General features: G+C 42.6%; 1 protein-coding gene across 1 annotated transcript in view; it reads left to right on the top strand.

Moving 5' to 3' along the window:
• Positions 1–24,714, top strand: part of KIRREL1 (kirre like nephrin family adhesion molecule 1) — a 154,622-nt gene that overhangs the window by 105,054 nt on the left and 24,854 nt on the right. The window contains exon 2 of the mRNA XM_075192556.1: positions 20,389–20,535. Within this exon, the coding sequence (XP_075048657.1) occupies positions 20,389–20,535 (147 nt within the window). The remainder of the gene's footprint in view (positions 1–20,388; positions 20,536–24,714) is intronic.

Raw genomic sequence — 24,714 nt, 5'->3', positions numbered from 1 at the left:
TTACACAGACAATACCATTCTGATCATTTATTCCCTATAATTCATATCTAGCATACGCAAGGTTGGAACTTATTATAAAATGAACTATGTACAAGTGAATGTGTAAGTGAGTGTATGCGTGCATTATTTATTGTGCGATTGCGTCATTACACGTGGCGCACCGATCGTAACCGCGCGGTATAACAATATTAATCAATATACTTTCTTTCATTCAATTATTTGACTTTGACAAAATACACATATATATATATATATGCGTGTGTACATATACAAAGAAAATGTATTGTGAGTTGTAGATACCTGTACAAGTGGATTGAACTGAAGGCATACGGTGCAGCAATAAAGATTGCCAGCACTTGACACACAGGGTTCATGTCATGCAGAAAAGGAAAGTGATTGGCTGGTCAACGTTACGAGGCGAGAGTGCGTATTGGATAGATAATGAGACATTGCCCGCAGCTGTGTGTGTGCGCGCACCCAGTCAACAGGTAACAAAGTGGAGAACAGCAGCTTGTAGAGAATAAAAAGACTGCAGAGAAGGAGAGATGCATTCTGTCCTCCCACTCAGCCTCCTATAATGCATCCAAAGATACAACAACAACTCATGTGGAAGGAAAAGGGCCACAGGCTACTTATGGAGGGGGCTGCTGCTCATTAATAGTTAATAAAGCACAACATGCCTTATTATCATACATATCTAGTAGCCTGGTGGAGTCGGCTGGGTTAATGGAGAGGCTGGATTCCACCAGTACATCTGACTGGAGAATTATGAATTGGGTGGAGATCTCCTCCAATGGAAAGTTGCACCCTGTTGGGTCTGCGCTGAGCAGTTACTGTGAGAATTTGGACGGGACAGAGAAATGGTGGGAGGAGTTCAGCATAATGACGTTATTCACGTCATCACTGTCCACTCACTACAGAGGAAACCCGGGGGAGGGGGAAATAAGTAATGACTACGCCTGTGTGCTGGAGAGCGGTGGCCATTTTCTTGTAGCACACCTCTTGGTAAATAAACCAGGAGGCGGTGTGCTACAAGAAAATGGCCACCACTATTCAGCGCACAGACGTAGTCATTACTTAGTCTTCTCCCCAGTGTTTCCTCAGGCTTTCGGGCCAGTGAGATTGTTCTACACACAGAATATAATAGTGAGATTCAGCTATAGATCTGTATTGTATACAGTTAGATCTAGAGCTGAATCTCACTGTTATATCTTAGTTGACTACTCTCCCAAATTGTCCGAGAGTCTCCCAGATCCGCACTGAGCCTCTGGAACTCCCGGCACTCACAGAGGCGTCACTCATGCGATGTAACGCCATTACCTGGCATCCCAACGCTCTCTGCCACTACACACTCCCTTTGGTCGCTAGGTGGCACCTAGGTGTTCCCTACACAATCTCCCCAACATTATTTTTTCGAAAAGAGACAAGGTCTTTGCGCCCCTCAAAATTGGTTTGGCACAAGTGCATGTGATACTTGTGTTAAACACTTGGCTCTCAAAAGCAGGGCCCGCTATAATCTCTGCTTGACACCTTACTTTCCATTGTAGCTATCTGTTTTGTCTTTATGTATATTTGTACATTCTGACTGTACATTCTGAGTTTTGCTGGAGTCTCACAAATTAACAGCGATGACGACGATCGTTCCATTGCGGAATGTTTTCACAGAGTGCAAGGTTAGCCTAAGCGTGGGCGGAGCCTGTTTCTTTGGTTCTTACGGAGGAACTGAAGAATCAGATAAGCATGCTGGATCTTTTATGTTAAGATGTGCTGTAGTTATAATTTAATTTTTGCAAGCTTTGACATCCAGTCTGCCAAAAGCTGTATTTTTCTCATCCTCTTGTTTATCGCTAAACAAACGAACATAAGGCTTTTTGCCCAAGTTTAGGACTATATGCACGGTGGCCAAGTGGTTAGCACTTGTGGCTTACATCACTGGGGTCATGAGTTCAATTCCCGACCATGTGAGGAGTTTGTATGTTCTCCCCGTGTGTGCGTGGGTTTCCTCCGGGTGCTCCGGTTTCCTCCCACACTCCAAAAACATGCTGGTAGGTTAATTGGCTGCTAACAAATTGACCCTAGTCTGTGTGTGTGTGTGTCTGTGTGTGTGTGTGTGTGTGTGTGTGTGTTAGGGAATTTAGACTGTAAGTCCCAATGGGGCAGGGACTGATGTGAGTGAGTTCTCTGTACAGCGCTGCGGAATTAGTGGCGCTATATAAATAATGCTGATGATGATGATGATCTTACCCCCCAAAAAATAATGGTACTTGAGTTTTGCAGGGTGAAAACAGTTTTCAGTGAGTACCTGCTCTCTCCACATTGATTTGAAGGAAGTTTCTTTCCAGCGAGTGACTATTCGCTCTACGGGAATGAGAGTTGATTTTTTTTTTTAGCCCAAGAAAAACAAGTCACTGCTGAAAACAAATATATTTGCTGCTTCCTCTGCAGAAGCTGTGCTATCCTCTGGAGACCGGGCTGCTGTCCTCAGTCCTAGGTGAATTCCTTGCTGTGTGCCTCCACGTCGTGCGGAGAAGATAAAAAGGCCGTTTTTGTCCTCCGTAGACTGCAGCAGTAACTGGCTGCTAATCACAGCCCCAGTGTACGGAGTGACCTTGTCAGAGCTCGCTACACACCAAACAATCGTGCTCCATTGTTGGCGGAGTGCGACGGGGCCCGGACTTGTTTGATGTGTCGTTTGCACTCTGCACAGCGCGTCTTCCTTTTAGAGGTAAAACATGGTCTGTTTCAAATGGAAATAAAAGAATTTGCCGCTGCCTGGCGACAGGAGGTTTGGATCAGAGGTTAGACTTGTGAAGAATACCGCACAGTGCAATTTTAAAGTATCATTAAAAACGTGTCCGGCAGCTTCGGAACAAATGTACCTGTCGCAATGAATTAATATCTTCTGATAGAACTCCCCCCCCCCCAACCATGTCAGTCGCTAGCCAAAATACTAGTGCTCTCAATCTGCTGACGTTGGGCAGGTGACGCAATGTTGAAGACTACATAGACCCAGGTCATTGAGGCATATAAGGGACCTGTTAGATACAGCCTGATAGAGAGTGTATGTAACCAAAACTCCACTACTGTGAAATAGTTATTTTCTCACTTCCTAGAAGAAAGTGGGTCGTGGGATTAATCGTAAGGGAACGAGAAGACATTTCTGAAAACTGCTTAGAAAGGAGTTGCAGCCCTTAGCAACCAATCAGATCTTTCCCGTCTCGTTTCTAAACCGTACCAGAAAATCGATAACACCCGATTGGTTGCTGTGAGAACCGTTATTTACACCGGTACATTACCTGTCGTACACCAAAGCCGCTTTTAAACTCACTGGTCCTCTTTTTCTCGTTCATTAAAGAGATTTCAAATGATGAAACATTTTGGCAAGGTAGCATCCAAAATCAGGGCTATTATTTTTTTTTGCCAATCATAATATTCAGAAGAGAATCTAATACAGAAGGTGGGTTTGAGCTGATGGAAACACATGGGAGACGTATTTGCAAGATTTGGGCAGGAAAAATCTTACTGGTGGATAGAGTACAGAAAATAAATGATTCAATTTAATGGCGATGTTCTCTAACGCTCACTGCGAAAACCTACAATCCCAACAAATGTGGTCAGGGTAAAACCCGCACAAGAGGAGGAAAAAGCCTACCCTCAATTTATATAGCCTCACCAGTGTACAATAAGATAGATAAATAGGGCCTGAGTCATTAAGGAGAGTAAAGTATAAAAAAAAGAGTAACTTTGCACCTGGGAAAAACCATGTTGCATTGGAGGGGGAGGTAAATTTGAAATGTGGAGACAGATTTATAGTTGGGATAGGGCATGTCCTAGATCAACTTTAAATTTCAGGCCAAAATAAAGCTATCTTGGCACTAGAAACCCACCCCCACCCCGCGCCCCCGTCGGTTTGAATACCAAAATTTGATGTTCTATGATCAGTGCAAAAGGTGAATATGACACGTGAAATCACCCTAAAATAATATGTACTCTCTACATGCACCATCCATAGGGAGCCTGTGGCTATCCAACTACAAGTCCCAGCAAGGCACGGCAGAAACAGACTGTCTCTAATTTACGTCTAGGAAAACGACATCTGAAATTCTATCATTTCTTTCAGCTTCGTATTGTGCTTACTCCAGATTTTACATGAGAATTGTGTCAATCCTGCCAAACATGTTACAACACATTGAAGAAAGAGACCTAATTATCTACAATGCAGGGGTCCAACCGCTTCCTCTATAGGGTTAATAGCGATGGGTAGACAGGAGAAGGCTCGAACTTCCGTAGAACAGTACCAGGGTAACCTTGCCTGACTTCATCTCTTGTTAGAATAAATGTGCTCTATGATGCCCTGCAAAGATAAAAAAAGGCACATTTTCTGGTGTAATTGGGACAACTTTACACCAGCCCAGAGGCGCATTTTATTAAGGACGAAATGTCAGGCTCTGCGCGCTGTTCTCGGCACAAGTTATGTGCTGCCCTTGCAAGCTCGCTGGATGTTATTATAATTGCAATATTTCCTCTTGTTCCCCTGTCTGTGTGTAACGTTGCTTCTGCGATTGGAAAAAAAAAACCCACACAAAAAAAAACCCTTCTCATCTTCTTTACCTTTAACTCCTACTCTGTTCCACCGACGCGTTTCACACCTAACTTCGCGAAGTTCACTTAGAAACTAAAGTCTGGTTTTAGAACTAATCCAGCTGTTACTGTCTTTTGTACAGACATTCTCTATAGTATAACAATATATTTTTTTTACAATCCTTCTAGTTCTTACCTACATCTCAATAGCGGGTACTTCTGACACCCCCCCCCCCCCTATCCCTCCACCATTACCTGTGACTAGGTCTGTCCATATGTCTCCAGTAGAGGCTAGTTTTTTACAAAATGTAAACACACCATTTTATCACATTAAGAGCTCGTTCCTACATATCTGCTTTTTCTCTTGCACGTTCGACAAAGCGCATTCAAAATAGCTAAAATATGAGTCAATGGTGACATTAACACTAACGCTTTAGAAAATTTCATTGCAGTATTTAAAGTGTTAGAGCGCAACAGTGCAATTGTGCTAATTGTACTGGTAGTATGGCAAATGCGTTTAAAACACACCCCTAAACCACGACTCACAGTCCAGGTTAGTAATTATGAGTTCTTATCCATTTTCCCGGCACATATGCGTGAATAAGGCCTAAAAAGATTCATATTTGTAGAGTTTTCACTTGGGGCGGCTTCAAAGTCAGGGGGAACGTTTATAGCCATAGAGGATTGCATCTGATTGGCTGTGAGCAGGTGACAACCAATCACATTGTTCAAAATCACTTAAGGCTGAAACCTGTCCAGTGCCATGGGCGGCATTTAAGGTGTCTTACGGCTATAAGCCCTTCGACAAAGCCCAGTGAATTTTCAAACGTACTAAATAAATATTTTTAGTTTTTCCATAATTAAAGGTAAAATGTTCTACACTTACAAGCAGGGTTTAATTGAACGGTACTTTTTTTGTAATAAGTGTCTAATAATACATTTGGGAATATATCATTTTGCACACGAAACCTGCATGAATGAATCAGTGGATTTAAGAGTGTTTCTGCTTCAGTGACCGGCCATTAACGACAGTGGAAGAAAGCTTCTAATGAGCAAAACTGTCAACAATCCCGGATATTAGATTGTATTTATTTAATTAAATTCTGAGATTATTTTAATGAATATAAGCATCACACTTGCCGTGTCCCTAACTAATATCATCAGCATCAAATAAGCCGATGATTCCTGTGATAAGGATGATTTTTGGTGATAAAAAACAGTCCCTTATTCCTTACAAAAAAAAATATATCCGGGGCAGCTGCTGGTACTGGTGAACTTACCGGCTCAGTGCCGGATACACGGCGCAACTGAGAGCACGTCAGTTCCGCTAATAACAAAAATTGTTAAAAAATAAATAAAATAGGTAAATTAGGTTACAAAATCCATATATTTAAAAACCTTTAAAAAATACTTTATGCAAAGAATAATCAATTTTTGAGCGACGTTCATCTGTATCGTCCTCCTACGACGGTGATAAGAGTACAGGTTTTGCGCCCGTACGAGGCTTGGGGAAGCTATCACTGGCGAAAGTATGATATATAAGCAGTTTTTTATGCGTTGATAAATGAGACAATCCGCTATGTATTAATAGTGTTGTCCGCAGCACTTTGTACACTAATGGCTGAAGAACTGTGATTTCCCCAGAGGTCTGGTCAGCAGACAAACTCTCCAGCTCAGATAATTAGTAGCAGCGCGGGTATATAGAATTGTATATATATATATATATATATATATATATATATTCGGAATCAAGACCATCTGTGCTGAAGTTCTAGGCTATCAGAAATCCTTATGTCCGAAATGGCGGCATCTCCGGGCGTTTCCAATCTGATACCTTGTCTAGTGCTTCAGTTTAAGGTCCGTTGAGCACCCTCATGAAAGGCCAGTAGACGAGCGTGCAGATGTGCTCATCGTTACAGCGAGTTGTGCCTATCATGTATAGAGATGATATTCTTCTGCTTCACAAGCTCTGCCAGTTGACGTAAATCTGGATAATGATTTGCTTGGAATGGGGACAGGACTTGATTAGCAATCTTCAAGCAGCCAGCAAAGGACCGGAGGAAGCCACTCAGTAGTCAGATACTCTGTACACTGGTACTTTGTAGTGGTAATATTAACTGAACGGAGTGGTGTTGCCTCTCGGCGTTAGGCAGCAGCTAAGCAAATCTGGCTGCTGTGGAACTACAAGTCTCAACATGCCATGTGAGAATTTATTTTCCGCTAATTTCCACCCAAAAAGTCCATAAGGACAAAATGTTTTTTTAAAGCATTTAAAGGGATTCTTCGCCTTCAGATGACTATGCTTTGCCTGGTCTACGCCTTCTTTCGACTTTTACGCCGTCATTTGCTTTCTTGTTTTGGCTTCTGAGGTTTGCAGGCATGTGTTTATAGCATCAGGCAAAAGTGTTTGTTTTGGTCGCTGTGGGATACGAGCCAGCTCTGCTGCTCTCTCTGCACTGGATACGACTGTATCCAGGGAACGGCTTTGTGTCGTATCCTGGTGCAACCGCAGTAAGCCTGCCTGATGATGTAGAGACAAGACTGAAAAGAGCAGATTAAGCACTGTATGTAGTAAATATTGCAGGAGGGTATATATTTGTGTGTATATATATATATATATATATATATATATATATATGACAGGTCATCTGAATATGGAAAATACCTTTAAAATATTGGGTGGTATAAGAGTGGGCACTAAAATTGATTAAAACTCGAAACTCGATATAAAACTGGTTCTTAGCGACTTGATAGGCCAAATTCTCACCAGTGTGGTACCGAATTGTGTTGGCAAAACCAATATATAAGACGTACCTCTCAACTGTGCGGATTTACAGAACCAGGAAGGGGGTGTGGCATTTGGGTAAGTGGGTGTGGCTTCATCTGAACATGGCTGTGATTGGATGGATTAGGGCGTCTTTCTCCGACTTGGGGGTTGGCCTGCCCAGGTCGGGGGCTTGTCTTATTTTGTCTAGGTAAGTCTTGTGAGCTATGTTTAAGAGTACGGAGGAAGTAGTGTCGCTGAGGCGTGAGGCATAAAGTGCCTCCTTGGCATCACTAGTCTCCAGTGACTTGATAGGCTGAATATGGGTTCCACCTACACTTAAAAATCATAAACCGCCTTCCGTGATTTGTTCCGTATATGGTAATTCTACCGAGAGGCGGTTCTCTGTATCTACTACCACCACGTCTCCCTTCTACTTTCTTCAATGTCACCGCAAGTTCTCCTACTCCCCTCCAACCCCCACCCTCCAAAATATCACAGCCTAGTTTTTGTGAATCCACAGACACCTTTATACTTTTTTTTTCCTTCTTCTTTTTTGTCCAATGTTTTATTTAATTTTTTTATACCGATAGGAGAAGACGGTCTTAGAAAAAAATAAAAGCTTACATTTTAAAGCGAGGGAGAAAAGGAGAGAAGGACGGAGGGGAAAAAAAAAAAAAGAGAAAAGAGTATAGCACGGAGAGATTTAGTTCCATCTGAAAGCTGTCGACATGAATAAAAGGCTTTTCTTTGAACCTTGAGTTTAATAGCGGGAAGAGAGAGAGAGACTGTAGCTGGGAGCCCTGGGGTTTAATCAGAGACTCATTTGATAAATACGGGGCGACAGAACCTACACAGTGTGAGTGTTGATGCCTTTTCTCTCCACTCTGATGCATTCCCTCATTCTCAGGCTATCCCTTTCTCCAATACACCCCTTCCTTCGCTCCTGTACACAATCCTTGAACCATCTCGTTCCTTCATAACTGCATTTTTAATCATGTGTTTTGACTTTTTTTTTTTCAGCCAAAAAGCATTGCTCCCCAAGTGTATCTAATTTCCAAAGACAGTCGGTAAATTTGTTTTTCCCCTGCAAATTTTAATTAAAGTGTTAACAAGCGACTCCTATTCAGGAGAACGGACTCTTGTGGAGATTATGTTCACACGGCACTCTGGGCTTTTAAAGCATGGGTTTGGGCTGAAATTGAATATCTATCTAACTCTCATTTTGCCGACGTTTTATTTGGTGTAACCTATGCATTTTCACGTGCACACTAAGGGATATATATTTACTAAACTGCGGGTTTGAAAAAGTGGAGATGTTGCCCATAGCAACCAATCAGATTCTAGCTGTCATTCTGTAGAATGTACTAAATAAATGACAGCTAGAATCTGATTGGTTGCTATAGGCAACATCTCCACTTTTTCAAACCCGCAGTTTAGTAAATATACCCCATAATTTAGATTTTTGCCTATCGTTGACTTGCGTTCCCTTACACTAAGAGAAGCGTAAGATCTCCAGTAAAATTACCGTAGCTCTGCTTGAATGCACAATTACTATTTATTTGCTGAAACAAAAGCACTGAATGTGACGTGAAGAAGTTTGGGCAACCTGTCAGCTCACCTCCTTTGACAGAAATGGCAGATCCCAAACGTCTTTTTATTCTTATTTTAGGAACTTCCAACTCATCCTCTTCTAGACTCATAAACTGTCTTGCATGCCTAGACCGTGTTAGCAAAGTCTGTGTCTACACTTTCTAAGTACCGCAAACTGCAAAGAAGAACGATACCCCATATAACAATGTACAATTGTCAGGCTCTGTGCGTAGTTTCTCCCAGAATCCCTCACTGCACCTGAAACGCCATGTGCGGGTTGACGAAGCAATTGCATGGATATTTAGGTGCTCAGTCCAGATCAGTGAGCATAACCTCAGCCTGCCTCCGAAAAATGTAAATAATTCAGCTGCTGGAGAGAACTGTGAGGTCGGTACACAAGATACCTTTTAGACAACAAAACTCTGTTAGGATCAGCTACTTTTTAGCATAATGTTCGAGGTAAAAGAACAAGGAAAGTGTTTTAACTCGTTTCCGGCGGTGGGTGAAGTGGGACGTATCTTCAGGGTGACCTGCAGACAACAATGCAAAAATCAATCACAAGGCAACATCTTCAAAAGCGGCGATTAAATAGAGCTGGGTAAATCTACCGGGCTCAACAATGTACTGAGCACAGGGGAGCCTAGAATCACATGCACAATGTATATAGTAAATATAGGCAAATGCATTACAAAGCTCACAAACACAGTACACTCACATCCAAATCATTTATCTCCTAAACACATCTATTTATGGCTGGGAGATAACACTGTGTATCCACTACTACTGGTGAACTCAAAATCTGAGTTATTGCTAACGCTTAGGATATCATTTTGCTATTTGGAAATGAAGTTCCTGAAATGAACAATGTATTTGTAGTAAAACGTGTAGTTAAAGCCTACCCCCCCCCCCACTGAGACATGGAGAACCGGAACACGGTAAGCCCCTCCCTCAATCCGCCTAAACACCACCCCAAATCCAGCCAAACCCTGCCCAGATTACTCCCCGAAAGCCCATTTTTAGGTGAAAGCCCATTTTTAGGTGAAAGCCCACCCACTTCTGAATAAACCCCGTCCCTATCGAGGGTGGCAATTCAGCACTGGTCCGCCAATATTGGGAGCTATGCTTAAAGTCTAAGGGCTAGATTTACTAAACTGCGGGTTTGAAAAAGAGGGGATGTTGCCTATAGCAACCAATCAGATTCTAGCTGTCATTTTGTAGAATGTACTAAACAAATGAAAGCTAGAATTTGATTGGTTGCTATAGGCAACATCCCCACTTTTTCAAACCCGCAGCTTAGTAAATCTAGCCCTAAGGGCGTTCCTCACAACTGTCCCCATTTTGGCCGGGACATTCCGATTCGCGGGGCCGTCAAAGAGGCAAGGCTTAACAGAAATATGGGTGGCATAGTATAGACATTTTTCAGTTTGGGTTTCCTAATGTTTGGAGATATGGTAAGGGGTCTATTTACTAAGGCGTGACGATAGGGTTGGCTTTCTATCTCCGCTTATCACATCCCCAGCGATACTGTCGACGATCGGTAAAGCTTAACTTTTACAGTCTCGGAGGATGCACGCTGTTCTCACGCGCACAGGGAAACTGAAGGCCTAGAGTCAGTTCCACTAAGTGGGAAAAAAATGTTTTTAAAAAAAAAAAAAAAATCGATAAAAAAAAAATATTTTAAAAGAATTTCCATTTCCATTAATAATTAAGGTTTTGTTTACTTGAATTTATTCTGAGATCCCCAGTGAATCAGCAACACCTGGCGAATTTTTCCCCTCACCCGATAACCCTGCAGAATCTGTACTGAAGACTACAATAAAAGGATGTGTTGGCGAGGGAGCGTGCCAGTGTTCATCATCCATTAATTGCTTGTGAAATCTGCAGCCCACCTCCTATAAGCGGCCGCTCTAACAGAGCCAGGGGTTGCGGCTGTAGATTTTGATAATAGGTCTTTTCTGTATGTCGACTGCACCAGCGGCCTCACAGACTCGATGCAAATCATGGCAACGTCATTTGTTTTCCAGAGCGTGGTAATGAATGCACAATAGGAGTTACGTGTTATTAATGGCCCGTCAGATGAGTGAGTCAAAGGGCCCTTTCCATCACAACATCACATGAACGGTGGCCGGGAACACCCAGCCGGCCCCTCTCTTTCTTCGTTAAATCCTGTAATCATTTACCTTCCTTTTATATTCACAATAGCTACAGTTGCATTTTGTTAATGGTAAACCGGTACCATCTCAGCTGGACGGCTGTTGCACGCGCGGAGCGATTTCTCGCCAAGACGCGCTCACGCTTACGTTCTCATAAATGGAAAATAAGTCGAACAGTGTAATTCTATAGAAAAGCAATCATGGACATTAAAGCTTCTGATTGGTCCTCTTGCTTAACATCTCCCCCCCCCCCCACGGCCATTTTCTATGTCACTTATGGGGTAGTACAGATTTAAGAAGGTTGTGTCCCTGCTTAATGATGCCACACACAGGCAGATCCAGTTGCTCAATCTGATTGATGACCAACCGGATTTGATGCAATTTGGCTACACACGGTAATGATGAAATTTAATTGTACTTAGTTGTTTAGAGAAGTATGCTGAGGTGTTCATCAGTTTATACAATTTTACAGTCTGAATAAATCAAATTTAATTTAGTTTTTAATGAGAACCCACACATGTACATTTTCTAACAAACTGGCTGACCAAATATGTGGCTGCTTTAGACTATGGAAAAGCAAATTGTGAATTTGTGGTTATAAAGGAACACACAAGAAAATAAACCACAACCACCGAATCAATGATGTCACTAGTTCCCAATGAACCGATTGACCGCGTTCTTATAAACAAAATGGCCGCCTCCTTTGTGTGCAGCCGACTGGTAGACTTCAAACAGATTTTCTGTGGTACCGGTTGCCCTAAAAATTCCACAATCTGAATTTCAAGACTCATATTAATATAACGTGGCATTCTAAGGGCATTTAACAAAACATTTACCTCAGGGCTGTGTTATAGGGAAAACCAAGTGGCTATACTGTACAGGATAATTCTCCAGCAAAAGCCTCCGGGGGGTTAAGGTGGGGGGTCAATGATCACTGCGGCACAGGTTAAAGGGCAAATTAAATGGCGCCTTATTTTTGGCCTCGATAGCAGTCCTGTCTGATGGAGCGAAAGCCATTTCTAAGTCTAAGAGGTCTTGGCGGTTTCCTGTTAAGCCTTTACAGGAATCGCAAGTCTTATTTTTGTAAGCCTCTAGATGCGGGGGGGGGGGGGGGGGGAAAGACAGCTTTTTGCAGATAAAGCTTCCAGATTTTATTAAATATAGAGGGGTGTTGGATTCCCGCTGCCTCCCCCCCCTTCTCATTCTTTCCATCACTCCCCCTCCCATGGTCTTATCTCTCTCAGTATGTGACATAGGCCTCCGTTTCCTCTCTTGTCAGAGCCACCCAGTGTTTTATCATTATTATCTTTCTATCAAGTCACCTGTGCCGCGTAGTTAATTAGAGAAAAATGGGACTTTCCATCGAAATCATATTTGTGTGCGATTGTTCCCTGTGCTATTCCCCAGTAGCCGTGGAAGTGTACAAACAGAATCACTGCCACCCTCACTATGGGGCCTGCTTATGAACCAATTTATCCCAGAGGATTACTAAATTTACCTGCCTAGTTATTATCCGAGGTCCCCTAAGGGGACAGCAAAAAATTCCCTATTTATCCAGCTCACACATTCGGAGATTGACCCCACCACAGCTAATGCCATCTCAGAATGGCGTCACCAGCTGTAGCCTATAGGATGGATGAATTGGATCTTCGGAACACGGCCCGATGACGGATCATGCTCAGTACAGATCACGGGTCAGAACTCGTAAGTTCCTTCTTTCGCCGCTGAATTAAGCAAGCTGCAAAAGAATGGGGCGCAGTCATAGCGGATGCGCTTCAACGGCACGGCTGTAATGGTAAATTGCTCCGTTAAGTCGTCTGTTATCACTGCGAATAGAAAAAAGACAGAGAAAATAGACCTAGGTGGGAGTGTTCATATTAACGGACAGCGGAGAGAATCTCATAAACTGAGCAGCGCCCATAGGCAACTACCTAGGTTGCCTTTGAGCCAGCCACATAGTACCCAGGTATTTTATCAGCAAAATACTCAGGTTTTGTAGAATTTTATACCCATTTTATTTGGTGTATCCCTATGTTTTTGGGTTGGTTTTTTTAGACTTGTTCCTTCTATTTCCTTAACCAAATATTACAATCAGAAGCCATTCTCAGTCCTTTTTTAATTCCAGTCTATGAAAACGCGTCCATCCAAACGTCTCTTTGTCATGCAGATAAGGGGACGGAGAGGCTCAGACGTGACGGAGATGAAGGCGGCTTTGTGAAGGAGATCAGAGTATTTGCAAAAGTGACTTGGATGGGAGGAATATTTAAAGAGACGTGACCTTTGTGTGATGGTATTAGAGGCAGAAAAAAGCGGTCAAATGCTAAAATGAACTGACACGCTTCTCCTGGGTAATGAGGACATTGGGAAGTTCTTTCAAGATACCAAGGAGTGAACGTTCTTTCCGCCACTGTTTGATAAGACAAAGGGAAATCTCTCCAGGAAACAGACACAACTCCACAAAGTCGTGAATCCGATGTCTGACAAGCACACATTTTATCTGGCTGGATCAATATTGAGCCTATTAATTTGCTAGGAACTCGTGACATCACCGAGGCTGCATTGTTGGTATTGTCTCAGCTAAAAAAATGTCTGCGTCCACTGTGTTCATTGATTGATATACGCTGATGACCTATACTTGAATGTTCTGCCGGAATGTTTGGGAAGCTCCAGAGTTTTGGGGAGTCCTCCCGGGCTCCTGGAAGAACAGGCATACTCCCGATTCCAGGGTGGAGACGGGGCTTAACAACGCAGTTTCTGGTAGTCGCAACACTGGCCAGTTGACCCAGCAAGGAAAAGTTGGCAAGTACGGTTATTTTGCACCCTATATGGTTGTGTTCCGTTGGGAAACGCCCCCTGCCATGGTTTACGCCAGAAATAGGTAGCAGGAAAACAGGCTAACTAGTAAACCCATGAAGAGAAAAGGATAAAAGAATTATAAAGTAATGCACTGCTATCAGGTGTATAGAACGGTAACGGATCTGAGACTAAAATGCTGGAGTGGAAACATCCAAACCACCAATGTTGGGAGATGTGTAGCATTGTCGCCACCTGATTGGCTGGCTATAGAAGCTTTCCAATCAGACGTCGCCTTCACTAGCCAACTAACGTCCCCTGCAGTTTTAATAATCAACACTTCCTATCTTTCCAACAGTGGTCCCCTGCTAACAGCGGGGGACCACAGGCAAGGTAAGCCGACCTCACTACTGTGAGGTGGCCCCTTTGAGTATTTGGGGTGTCTGACATGTAACCTGCCCTTTAAGGGGATATAAGTTGTACTTGTCTATTTCTCCTTTAACATGGTTTTCCCTGTGTCTCTCCTCATGTATAACATGCACGGAGTCCGGGCTGTGGATTCCGACAGCACATAGGGAGGATGTTAAAGTGAAGTGGAAGGTGAGACGTGTTCCTACAACGTGACGCCTTAGAAGATGGTAGGAAGGGGAGGGTAGAGATTCTCTTGGAATAGGAACAGCAAAGCTTAGAACATTCTATTCATCAGTCATTCAGCTCCCAGGTGAGACTCCTGTCTTAGTCACTGAGCAGACAGGCACAGGGAGCACAAATCATTTAAATAGAGGAAGTGGGGAGGAAAGTGCGATATTCCCCTCACCAGGGGGGGCCCAGATGTAGCTTCAAAGCAGAAAAACTGAGTTTGAGGGTAAAAGCGAGGAGTGTCCTTACACCGAGGTGCTTTTTCAGCCTTTGCTCTACCTGAGCACAGGTAACATTAAGTCTTTGATAGGCCTAGGGGAGCTGTGGCTCTGCAGGTGTTGTGAAACTACAAGCCCCAGCATGCCTTGCTAGCCAATAGCCAGCCTGTAGCTGGCAAGGCATGCTGGGACATGTAGTTTGTTGAGCTGCCGGTTGTCCAGGCCCTCACACTGTTCCATGGGAGATAATGAATGGTCTTTATAATTATACTCATGACCTACTTACAGTGAAAGCAGCCCTGGGGTGAGCTGAGCCAATATTCATGAGAATATAGCCTATCATGGAGGCACTTTGGTTTAGTGTACAAAATGGCCGCCTCCATTGTGTGGAAGGGGCGGGTATATTTTACCGTCGTGTCCTCGGCACCAATGATATCTCAGCTTATTAATAGAGGTAAATACGTAGAGAATTAAGCTTCTGTGTGTAGGGCAGCTTATGTCCACACAGAACACTTTTAGAAATAAACAAAAAGAAACATTACTTATTATAGGTTCTGAACTTAAAATTAAAATACAGACCCCGTTTACCGGGTGGTATATGTTAATAGAAAACGCTAGCTATACTTATCTTGCTTCTATGGCTTTTATCAGACCAGCCTGCACTGATGAGACCAAACAAGACCAAAACTGTCTGTCTGTAGATAGCTGTTCTATGCCAGCACAAGCTCTGTGATGTTTGTGTCTTGACGTCTTTTGAGGTATGCGTTTGCCACGCGTGCATAAGTCCATCTTAGGTGGCGGTACACGCGATCTGCCGGTCGGTTACTCGTTTGGCTGCAAGACATATCGGTATGCCCCAAAAAACGTTGCTGATCTTGACCATGATCAGATCTTTATCTGATGAAAAATCCATTGATCGCATCTAACTATCTGCTCCGCCCAACTGCACCAATTTGCCCCTTCGGAACTTAAACTGGGCATAGATCTGTGCTCGGTCTGTCCGTCTATAAACACCTTAACGGCGCCAAACATTAACCTATCCTAATCGCTGAGCAACAGGATCAATGTCCTATTTGGTCACACTTATATATGACCAAATTGGATAAGATCTACGACGAGTGCCCAGATCACTTCACCGTTGCTGGGACCTGTTAGTGAGATTGAAAGATTCCCAAACACAGTCTGGTTAATTAACCTGCTTAATTTCCTGTTGAATCTGCCTTCTCCTAATCACTGAATATGGGGGGGGGGATTGCAAAAATCTTATCTTATTATTCTACTGAACAGTTCATGGAAACATGTGAGTCCTTGACAAGAGTGATTCTTATTCAAGTGTCACACATGAATTTTTATTTTTTCATATTTAGAACAATACACTATTGTTTCAAAACCTTCCCGGCTTCCGACCTCCTCTGCGTTCTATGAACAGTATATCGTTTTATTACACTGGTTTGCGAGTTATCTTCAAAATAATACACATATTTTATTATAAATGAATGCTCATCGGGGGAAAAAAAAAATGTTCTCCATACAGTGTATGTTACGTCCATTTTTTTTTTATCTGAACAGAGGAGCAATAGAGCTGTTTAAAATTCTTCTTTAAACATAACTGTGCTCCAGCAGGAGTACAAGGGGCTAGGACCAGGAGCTTGCACCTTAAAGCAATGAACTTTCACCCCCGCGGCTTCCACTCAGCCCGCAACACTCTTCTTAAGTCTTACTAAACAGCACCATCAAGGGTTATTCTGTGGAGACATTACGTACACCAATTCCAGTTCTTGCTTCCGCAGCGGTTTTCTTTAATAGTGATTTTTCTTTTTCCGCCATTAATTTAATTGACTGAGATAGGTAAGGAAGCAAAGGAAAGGGTGCATTTAAAGTATGCTTTTAGCAAATTAAACTTTTCAGGATCTGTAAATTGGAAGAAAAAAAAAATAGTTTGTGTGGCTTCACTCGGAGGAGAACTGGCAACAGATAAAACCGTACTTTAGATTACAGGCTAAGTGCAGTGCTGGGAGACTTACAACATATCCAATGTTATGTTTTACTTAAACTTAACAACAAAAGCACGGTCAACAATAAACCAATCCGATTCATAGATGTCAATCTGATCCATTCCATTTTTGTTTTTCATATCAGGTTACGAGTTCTTACACCCAGGTTAAAAGTCAGTGCTAATTTAAAGGGGAAAACAAATATCTGCTGGGCGAATGGATTCAAATTGAAGCCTCTGACAAGTGCTGCGTTAATGATCTGCACATCATAGAGGCTGCCATTTTGTGGGCGGAGCTAATATTGTACGAGACCGTAAGATAGAGAGAGACTTCATTTTCAAAAACGTTCCACAAACCACTCGCCTCGCGTCTGGCCGTGAAGATTTGACACGTTTCACCAGTGGAATTCAGCCCGTCCCGCATTTGTCTGAGAAGCGCCACGCGTTTCGCTGTCAGGAGTCGGGGTAGGTCTGGGAACTCTCAGCTCTACTGGTAAGACTATAAATCCTATGTAATGTGACTTTACAAATACAGCGCTGAACGGTCCGTTCCGCCTGTAAATTCAATTTGCATGAACCGTTGCGGCAACGCCGTTCGTTTCTACTTTGGAATATGACACTATTCAATTCTACACAGGACAGATTTAGAGCACTGCGGTCAAACAGGAGTGAGAGAGGCAATGGATGGTCTTCTGGCCAACCTAGACGCTACCGTTGTCACACTTTCCCAGCAGGCACATCTGAAATACCCACAATTAGATTGTCAGCTGGTGTGATGAGAAATTGCACCGGCTGCCAGGACTCGGGGCTGTATTAATCTCTTGCACACTACTGTCTGACGAGCTGCGGGGCTCACAGCATATGTGGATTATTAAGCTCTTCTCCCAGCCAGGAACACAACCTGCTGAGCATCTTAGGCACCAGGGAACCAGGCTGAATGTTTAACCTAGAGCTGGCTTCTCCCGTCTATTTAAAAATGCTAATTAGGGCTCGAAGATGCCAAAACAATAGTGTTGAGGGGGAATTGTTCTGCACTGCTTCACGTGGGCGATGCTGTAACACGTCTCTATGTGTACGGGGGTACGGTACATTTATATGGGGACAAGAAGACAACATCTTCAGATTTCTGATTGGCTAGGCTCAACTTCCCAGAATCCTTTACCCTAGAAATGTTTTCAATGGTGCAAAGTGCCATAGATACAAACTATATATATATATATACACACAATTATTTTTCATTCTTATCTGCTCAACTTCATCAATTCTTAATTTTAAAGCGCAGAGAACAAGAAAAGAGATATGCATTAAATATAATACAGAATAAAATGAATTGTTCTGGTCAGTTTGTCAGTATTGAAAAAAAACAGGGACAAAGGATAAATCTTGAAAAACTGGGACTGTCCTTTTAACAATGGCCAACTTTGCAAAATCTCTGTTGCTTTCCTATGTAAATTAAGATTTGTATTGCAATGCTTTATTTGCCTGCTGTGTCCCTAAATTCCCTATGAGGGGGCCATCTCAATTAACTGATGCCCCTGCTGGGAACAGTTGTACCCACAGTAGAGGTAGCAGAGGGTCATTGTAGTGAATGGCTCAATCGATAACCTGTTGTTGCCCCCGGGGCAGCCTGGGCGGCCGCTCAGCTTTTAACCTCGGAGACTGAATCACGCTGCATCTCTTTGGAAACATGGCTGCTATTGATCGGCCTGGAAGTTTCCTGGAGGGGAGGGGGGGGGATGGCTGCGTTTAGCCCTACAGTTAACATCAATTACTCCCTGTGGGCAGCGAGTTGCTCAGAGTACAGCTTTCTGCTTTAGCTGTGTCCTCAGGGACAGAGAGAAAACCCAAATATGTTCCCTCCACTCACTCTGGGATGCTGCAGCTGTTAGAACCTATGTCAGTGTTGGCTAACCTGTGACACTCCAGATGTTGTGAAACTACAAGTCCCAGCATACCCTTCCAGCAATAAGCTGCTATATATTGGCAAAGCATGCTGGGACTTGTAGTTTCACAACACCTGGAGTGTCAAAGGTTAGTCAACACTGTCCTACACCATGGAGCGCAGGTCATGTTTCCAGGACTTCTGTCTGTAGAAACAGGTGGGATAATGAATGACCCAGGAAAAATAGATTAACTCACCTGTGCAGGATTAAAGAAATCCTGAAAAACAGGAACTGGTGGTAAAACTTTTTTTGCCATAGTTTGCCATACAGCCTCATTTAGATTGTAAGCTCTTTGGGACAGGGAACTGGTTTCTACTTTTTCCGATTGCATTTGCTACGGCCATTTAGCATTGGATGTTTATAGATCTGTGTTTTTTTTTTTTACCTGATTTAGTACCCTTTAGGGAAGTATATAAATAACCAGTAAAATAACTCTCACACTTGTCGTAGGACCGCGTCTACACGTCATGTTCCGCGTTAGTATAATGTCGCAGCTATGACCTGAACACTTGGCCGTGACGGAAATCAGCCATATATTTGTTAGTAAATTAGTCACAGACTGTAGGAACCATTTACAGAGTGGACGAAGATGTTGATGAAGCTCGATGGCTAAGTGGTTAGCACTTCTGCCTCACAGCGCTGGGGTCATGAGTTCAATTCCCGACCATGGCCTTATCTGTGTGGAGTTTGTATGTTCTCCCCGTGTGTGGGTTTCCTCGGGGTGCTCCGGTTTCCTCCAACACTCCAAAAACATACCAGTAGGTTAATTGGCTATCAAAATTGACCCTAGTCTCTCTCTCGCTCTGTCTGTGTGTGTGTGTGTGTTAGGGAATTTAGACTGTAAGCTCCATGGGACAGGGACTGATGTGAGTGAGTTCTCTGTACAGCGCTGCGGAATCAGTGGCGCTATATAAATAAATGGTGATGATGATGATGAAGAGATAATTTCATACATAAAAGTCCCAAATCTTGCTGTACCTAACCCCTTATTTCCTGCAGACCCCTAAATGTGCTCCATCCCGTCAGATTGCCTGCAGCCTAGACCACGGCTTCTTCTTTATAATCCTGAAAGGAGCTTGTGTCAGTTAAATTTGCGGAATGACCGGCTTTTTTGGTCATTTTCAAGGGAATGTTAATTCTCATAGATAAGTTGTATTATGTCAAGAGAGGATATTTGAAAAGATTTCTAAAGCTGAATTATTTTTTTTACCTCAAAAATAGTCTAGTAATGGCATTAAATCACATACTGTCAGTTGCGCAGACGGCAGACATCTTAGAAAACATTTGGTTTTATGTATGGGAGGCTACCTGTTGTATTATTAAAGTTAATAGATATAGCTTAAATCTTGGTTGAGTCCACAAAATGGCTGCCCCCCGCTGTGTATAGCAACAGGTACATTTCAAAGCTACATTTTTGCATCCATCTATCACCCCTAGCAACTAATTTGATAATAGCTATGATTAACGTAGGTCATGATACATGAACGCAGATATCTTATTGGTTGCTACGGGTTACAGCAGAGGTGTGTCATTTGCATGGTGCAATTAATTAAGCCTTATTGCATTCAGGCCAACATTTCCTGTCATTAAAACCAAAATGGTATCACTACCTGCTGCTGGGCGCCAACCACACTATACATATATACGTTTTTACCTCTTTTAGTATGAATCTGAATTTGTTTTAATTCTTGGAATCATTATTTTATTGCAGCCGTGCAGCCACGTTTCCTCCAGGAACCTACAGACCAGATCGTGGTGGCGGGGCAGAAGGTGGTCTTGTCGTGCGTGGTGCTCAACTACTCTGGCATTGTGCAATGGACCAAAGATGGACTGGCGTTAGGACTGGGAAATCTGAAAAGTAAGACTAAGTTTCATTCTCTTTCCCACTGTCATTTTTCTCACCCTTGACATTCAATCGTGACATTCTGTCTCGTACCACCTGACAAAGAAAAGGCGCTCGCTATAACTTCCACGCTTAACGCTAAACTCCCATCCTCACTGAGTGTTAACTGTTTAATATAATATAATTATAGCGCATAGCAACTCCCCATCCGTTTACTATAATGGTGAGAGATTAGCAGCGTTCAGGTTGGAGTGAGCTGAAGTAACGCCTTATCTCAATCACTGCCGATTGGTTGACCTAATTCAGCCAATCAGAGGAGTATGGCTATTGTCTTTTAACTTCAATAGTATTTTTATTTCTTCAAAGTTTAAGGGGTACAGAAAAGCAAAAAGGGGGGGCGGGAAGGCCAAATATGGCTATTGTCTTTACACCCAGGAAGCAGCCATTTTTTGAGATGAACCAATATTCATAAAAATTGAGACTACCAATTTACTAGTGACATCACTGAGCCCATCATTTCACCAGTACTTAGTGATGTCTCTATTCCACGAGTGAATTCATAAACTTGAATATAGTGTCAGTCCACAAACTGGCTGACCTCTCTGTGTAGGCAATGGGTACACTTCAAAGGGCCACTGGACACCAACAGTGGCATTTTCAGATATAAACCTTCATGTAAAAATACACTGTTCCCAGTTGAAGCTATAGGACAATTGGAGAATGCAGTCGTTTGAGCTGCTGTGACGTCACTGGCCTTACCCCTGTGTGCGACTCCACCTATCCACAACTGTGCATTTCTACAAAGCAAGTCTAGAATATATGTTAGTCACTCTGTGCCTGCTCTGTTAGAGAAGTTTTTCCTTCTAACATGGCAACCTGTTGAAAAGGAATGAAAGTGCATTGGGGTGCATATTTAGTTAAGTATAAACACTCCAGTTATTTCATATATATTATTGCAGCATTTGTTTTTCATTTATATCACTTGAAATAGTAATGTTACCTGCTCTTTAATAATGTCATGTGGATGTGTGTATATATATATATATATATATATATATATATATATATATATATCAGAGCTCTCATTTGCTACATCATCTATAGATCCACTGTCTACCCTCATAGGGCCCCACTACCTATCTAATACATCAGGACAGGCTCTTACAGTCTTCCCCATCCATCAGTTGCTGCCCCCTCCTCTTGCTTCTGCTCCACAAAACCACAGGCAGCAATTCATCCCCCCCCCCCCCCCCCCCCGGCCTTGCACACAGGTCTGGATTCTGCTGACTAACCAGGATTGCATTAAATGCTTCATTTTGTTGGCGTCCTGTTGACACAGTGATAGATGCCAAGGTCCTCGCTGCTTGCAGCGTGGGAGGCTCTGAATGGGGATGATAAGAGTCTGGGGTCAGATTCAGGTGCTATATATGATCTACTTTGCTACAAGGCTGTCTGTACATGGGGTGCGTCCTCAGTTATCCAGGTGAACGAGATATCCCCTCATTCAACTCTAGTTACCTCTATACAAGAAGGATTGACATCAGCAATCACATACATGTATTTTAATTGCTGGTAGTAATTTATCATCATCATCATTTATTTATATAGCGCCACTGATTCCGCAGCGCTGTACAGAGAACTCACTCACATCAGTCCCTGCCCCATTGGGGCTTACAGTCTAAATTCCCTAATTCCCCACACACAGACAGACAGACAGACAATTATCAATTTGATAGCAGCCAATTAACCTACCAGTATGTTTTTGCAGTGTGGGAGGAAACCAGAGCACCTGGAGGAAACCCACACAAACACGGGGAGAACATACAAACTCCTCACAGATAAGGCCATGGTCAGGAATCGAATTCATGACCCCAGTGCTGTAAGGCAGAAGTGCTAACCACTGAACCACCATGCTGCCCCACAATTTATTTCTTCAAATGTACTTTTCACCTTACTTGCGGTTTAAGGGTAGGTGTGTTGGATTTTCCTCCCCAGAAAAACGGCTTGCACATGGCATTGAAGGGGCTTGGAGGGGAGGGGTGGAGAGAACGTGGCAGCCTTCTAAAGCGCCCCCTGTCCCCTGATGCTGCCTACCCAAATGTTGGAAAGCACACAAAAGTGTAACGTGTAATAGAGACTCAATGTCCCCTCACTTATAACATTAATTCAAGAATTAAATAAATCGGAAAAACAAGCAGTATTATGGGAGAAAAATATAACTATGTTGAAGTAACTTGGACACTTTTACTGCTTCCACAATGGACATTTTCTGAAGTATCCGCAAACACAAGAATATAGTCACAATTTAATTTTCTCGGGTGTAGGCGTGCACCTCAAAATGTGCCTTGCGGACAATCAAGCACACTTGTGCCATCGGAGCGGATCCACATTTCCTGCAATTAGGAAATGACCCTCCAGGAGTAGATTTACTAAAATTTCTAAAAATTAAAAGTGGAGGTGTTGCCCATAGCAACCAATCAGATTCTAGCTATCATTTATCTACTGCATTCTAGAACACGATAGCTAGAATCTGATTGGTTGCTAAGGGCAACACCTCCACTTTTTACTTTTCAGAAGTTTTAGTTAATCTACTCCTTATTGTTTAGCTTGCAATAGGTCAGTTAATTTGGTACTAAATAGCCCCTTTGTGCCTGTGAGGTTTTTTCCCACCAAAAAACACTTTTTGGTAAATATTTTACCTTTTTTCACGGTTATTCATTAGTCCTGTGTGTTTTACTGTTCTATTGCTGTCATTTTTACCTCACAGAGCAACCAATATGGTTATAGTCGGCCTAATAGACAGGCTATTAAATGCAAATATGTAGAAAAAAATAGGGTTATCAACTACAAATGATTTGTTCTTATGTACGTTTCTGAATTTATAGAGAAATAATAATAATTAAAAGATAACAAACGGATATGTTCTCTGTAGATGATCACACATCTTATTTTATTTCCCAATAGACAATTACAGGATATATGTCCTGGATGGCTTTAAACGCCTTATTTAGTAATAAACATTCCTAGAAATATGGTATCAATGACACAATAGTTATCAGACATCGGAAGCCGTCAGTAAACTGGTGTAGCTGGCATTGTCCTACGTCATGTGTGGGTGAATTACTGGGGACTTTCCCACACTCTGCACTTCAATCTATAGCTATTTCCCACATGAAAGCATTACAGGCGTTCCCTTAAATCATTTTGGTACTGTGTAACCTATTGCTGTTTATATAGTATAATATATGAACGTTCTTTCTCCTGGGCGTAAATATTCTGCACACAATGGTCCCATTAACAGCGAATCCGTCGCCTACACAAGGCGGCCATTTTGCAACCTGAGCCAACATTGACAAGAGCGCCACCCAAAAAATGCAATTTGGATTTCTGCGCCTGGCCATCTGCCAGTTGAACACATGGACCTTTACGGGGGGGGGGGCAATAATAAATTTATTTATGACTGGGGGTAGAAATTAATATTTCAAAGCACCTCACGTCACCCACTGCCTATTTTTAAACATCTCTATTGAGATCTTCTGTCTCCAGACTGGTTCCCTCATTACAATGTTGTTTTTCTCTCCCATTCATTGTTATCAGCGGATTGTATGCTAATGTGGTGCAACACTGTCCCCTATGGGCGCAGCGGAGAACTGCACATAAACAATGGCAATAATTGTTCACAAAATGTCATGTACGGGGCGATACACAGGGCTGTAAGCAATTTGTGATCCAAAATGGCTGCCTTACTTCGATCTAGTCCTCCTTAAAGTCTGAATTATCAAAAACGTCTATTATTCATTTTTATAGATGTTATAAGCCATTCCATGATCTGCATAAATAACTCACTCTGTGGCCTTGTAACTTCATGTCTCATTCCCAACGCCGGTAAATTTGTGTATCGTACTAGAGTTTGCGATGTTAGAAAAATATACGAAGACAGGGTCTCAAACCAATGCATGTCAACTGCGTTTGCGCTTGAATACGGTTTAACTGGCGTTGGACACTCATCCTTATATGGTCATAGTTGTCTTCAGTGATATTAAATACCCCTATAATTTAGGAGATATATTATACCATTATAATTAGAGATGCTCAGGCTCGGTTCCTCGAGAACCGAACACACCCGAGCTTAGAGGATCCGAGTACCGAGCAGAGCCGGCTCCGTACTGTCGTGCGCCCTCGGAATTGAAAACG

Source organism: Mixophyes fleayi, chromosome 12 (genome assembly GCF_038048845.1).
Source record: "Mixophyes fleayi isolate aMixFle1 chromosome 12, aMixFle1.hap1, whole genome shotgun sequence".
Classification (NCBI taxonomy): domain Eukaryota; kingdom Metazoa; phylum Chordata; class Amphibia; order Anura; family Limnodynastidae; genus Mixophyes; species Mixophyes fleayi.
This window is presented reverse-complemented; position numbering and strand designations above follow the sequence as displayed.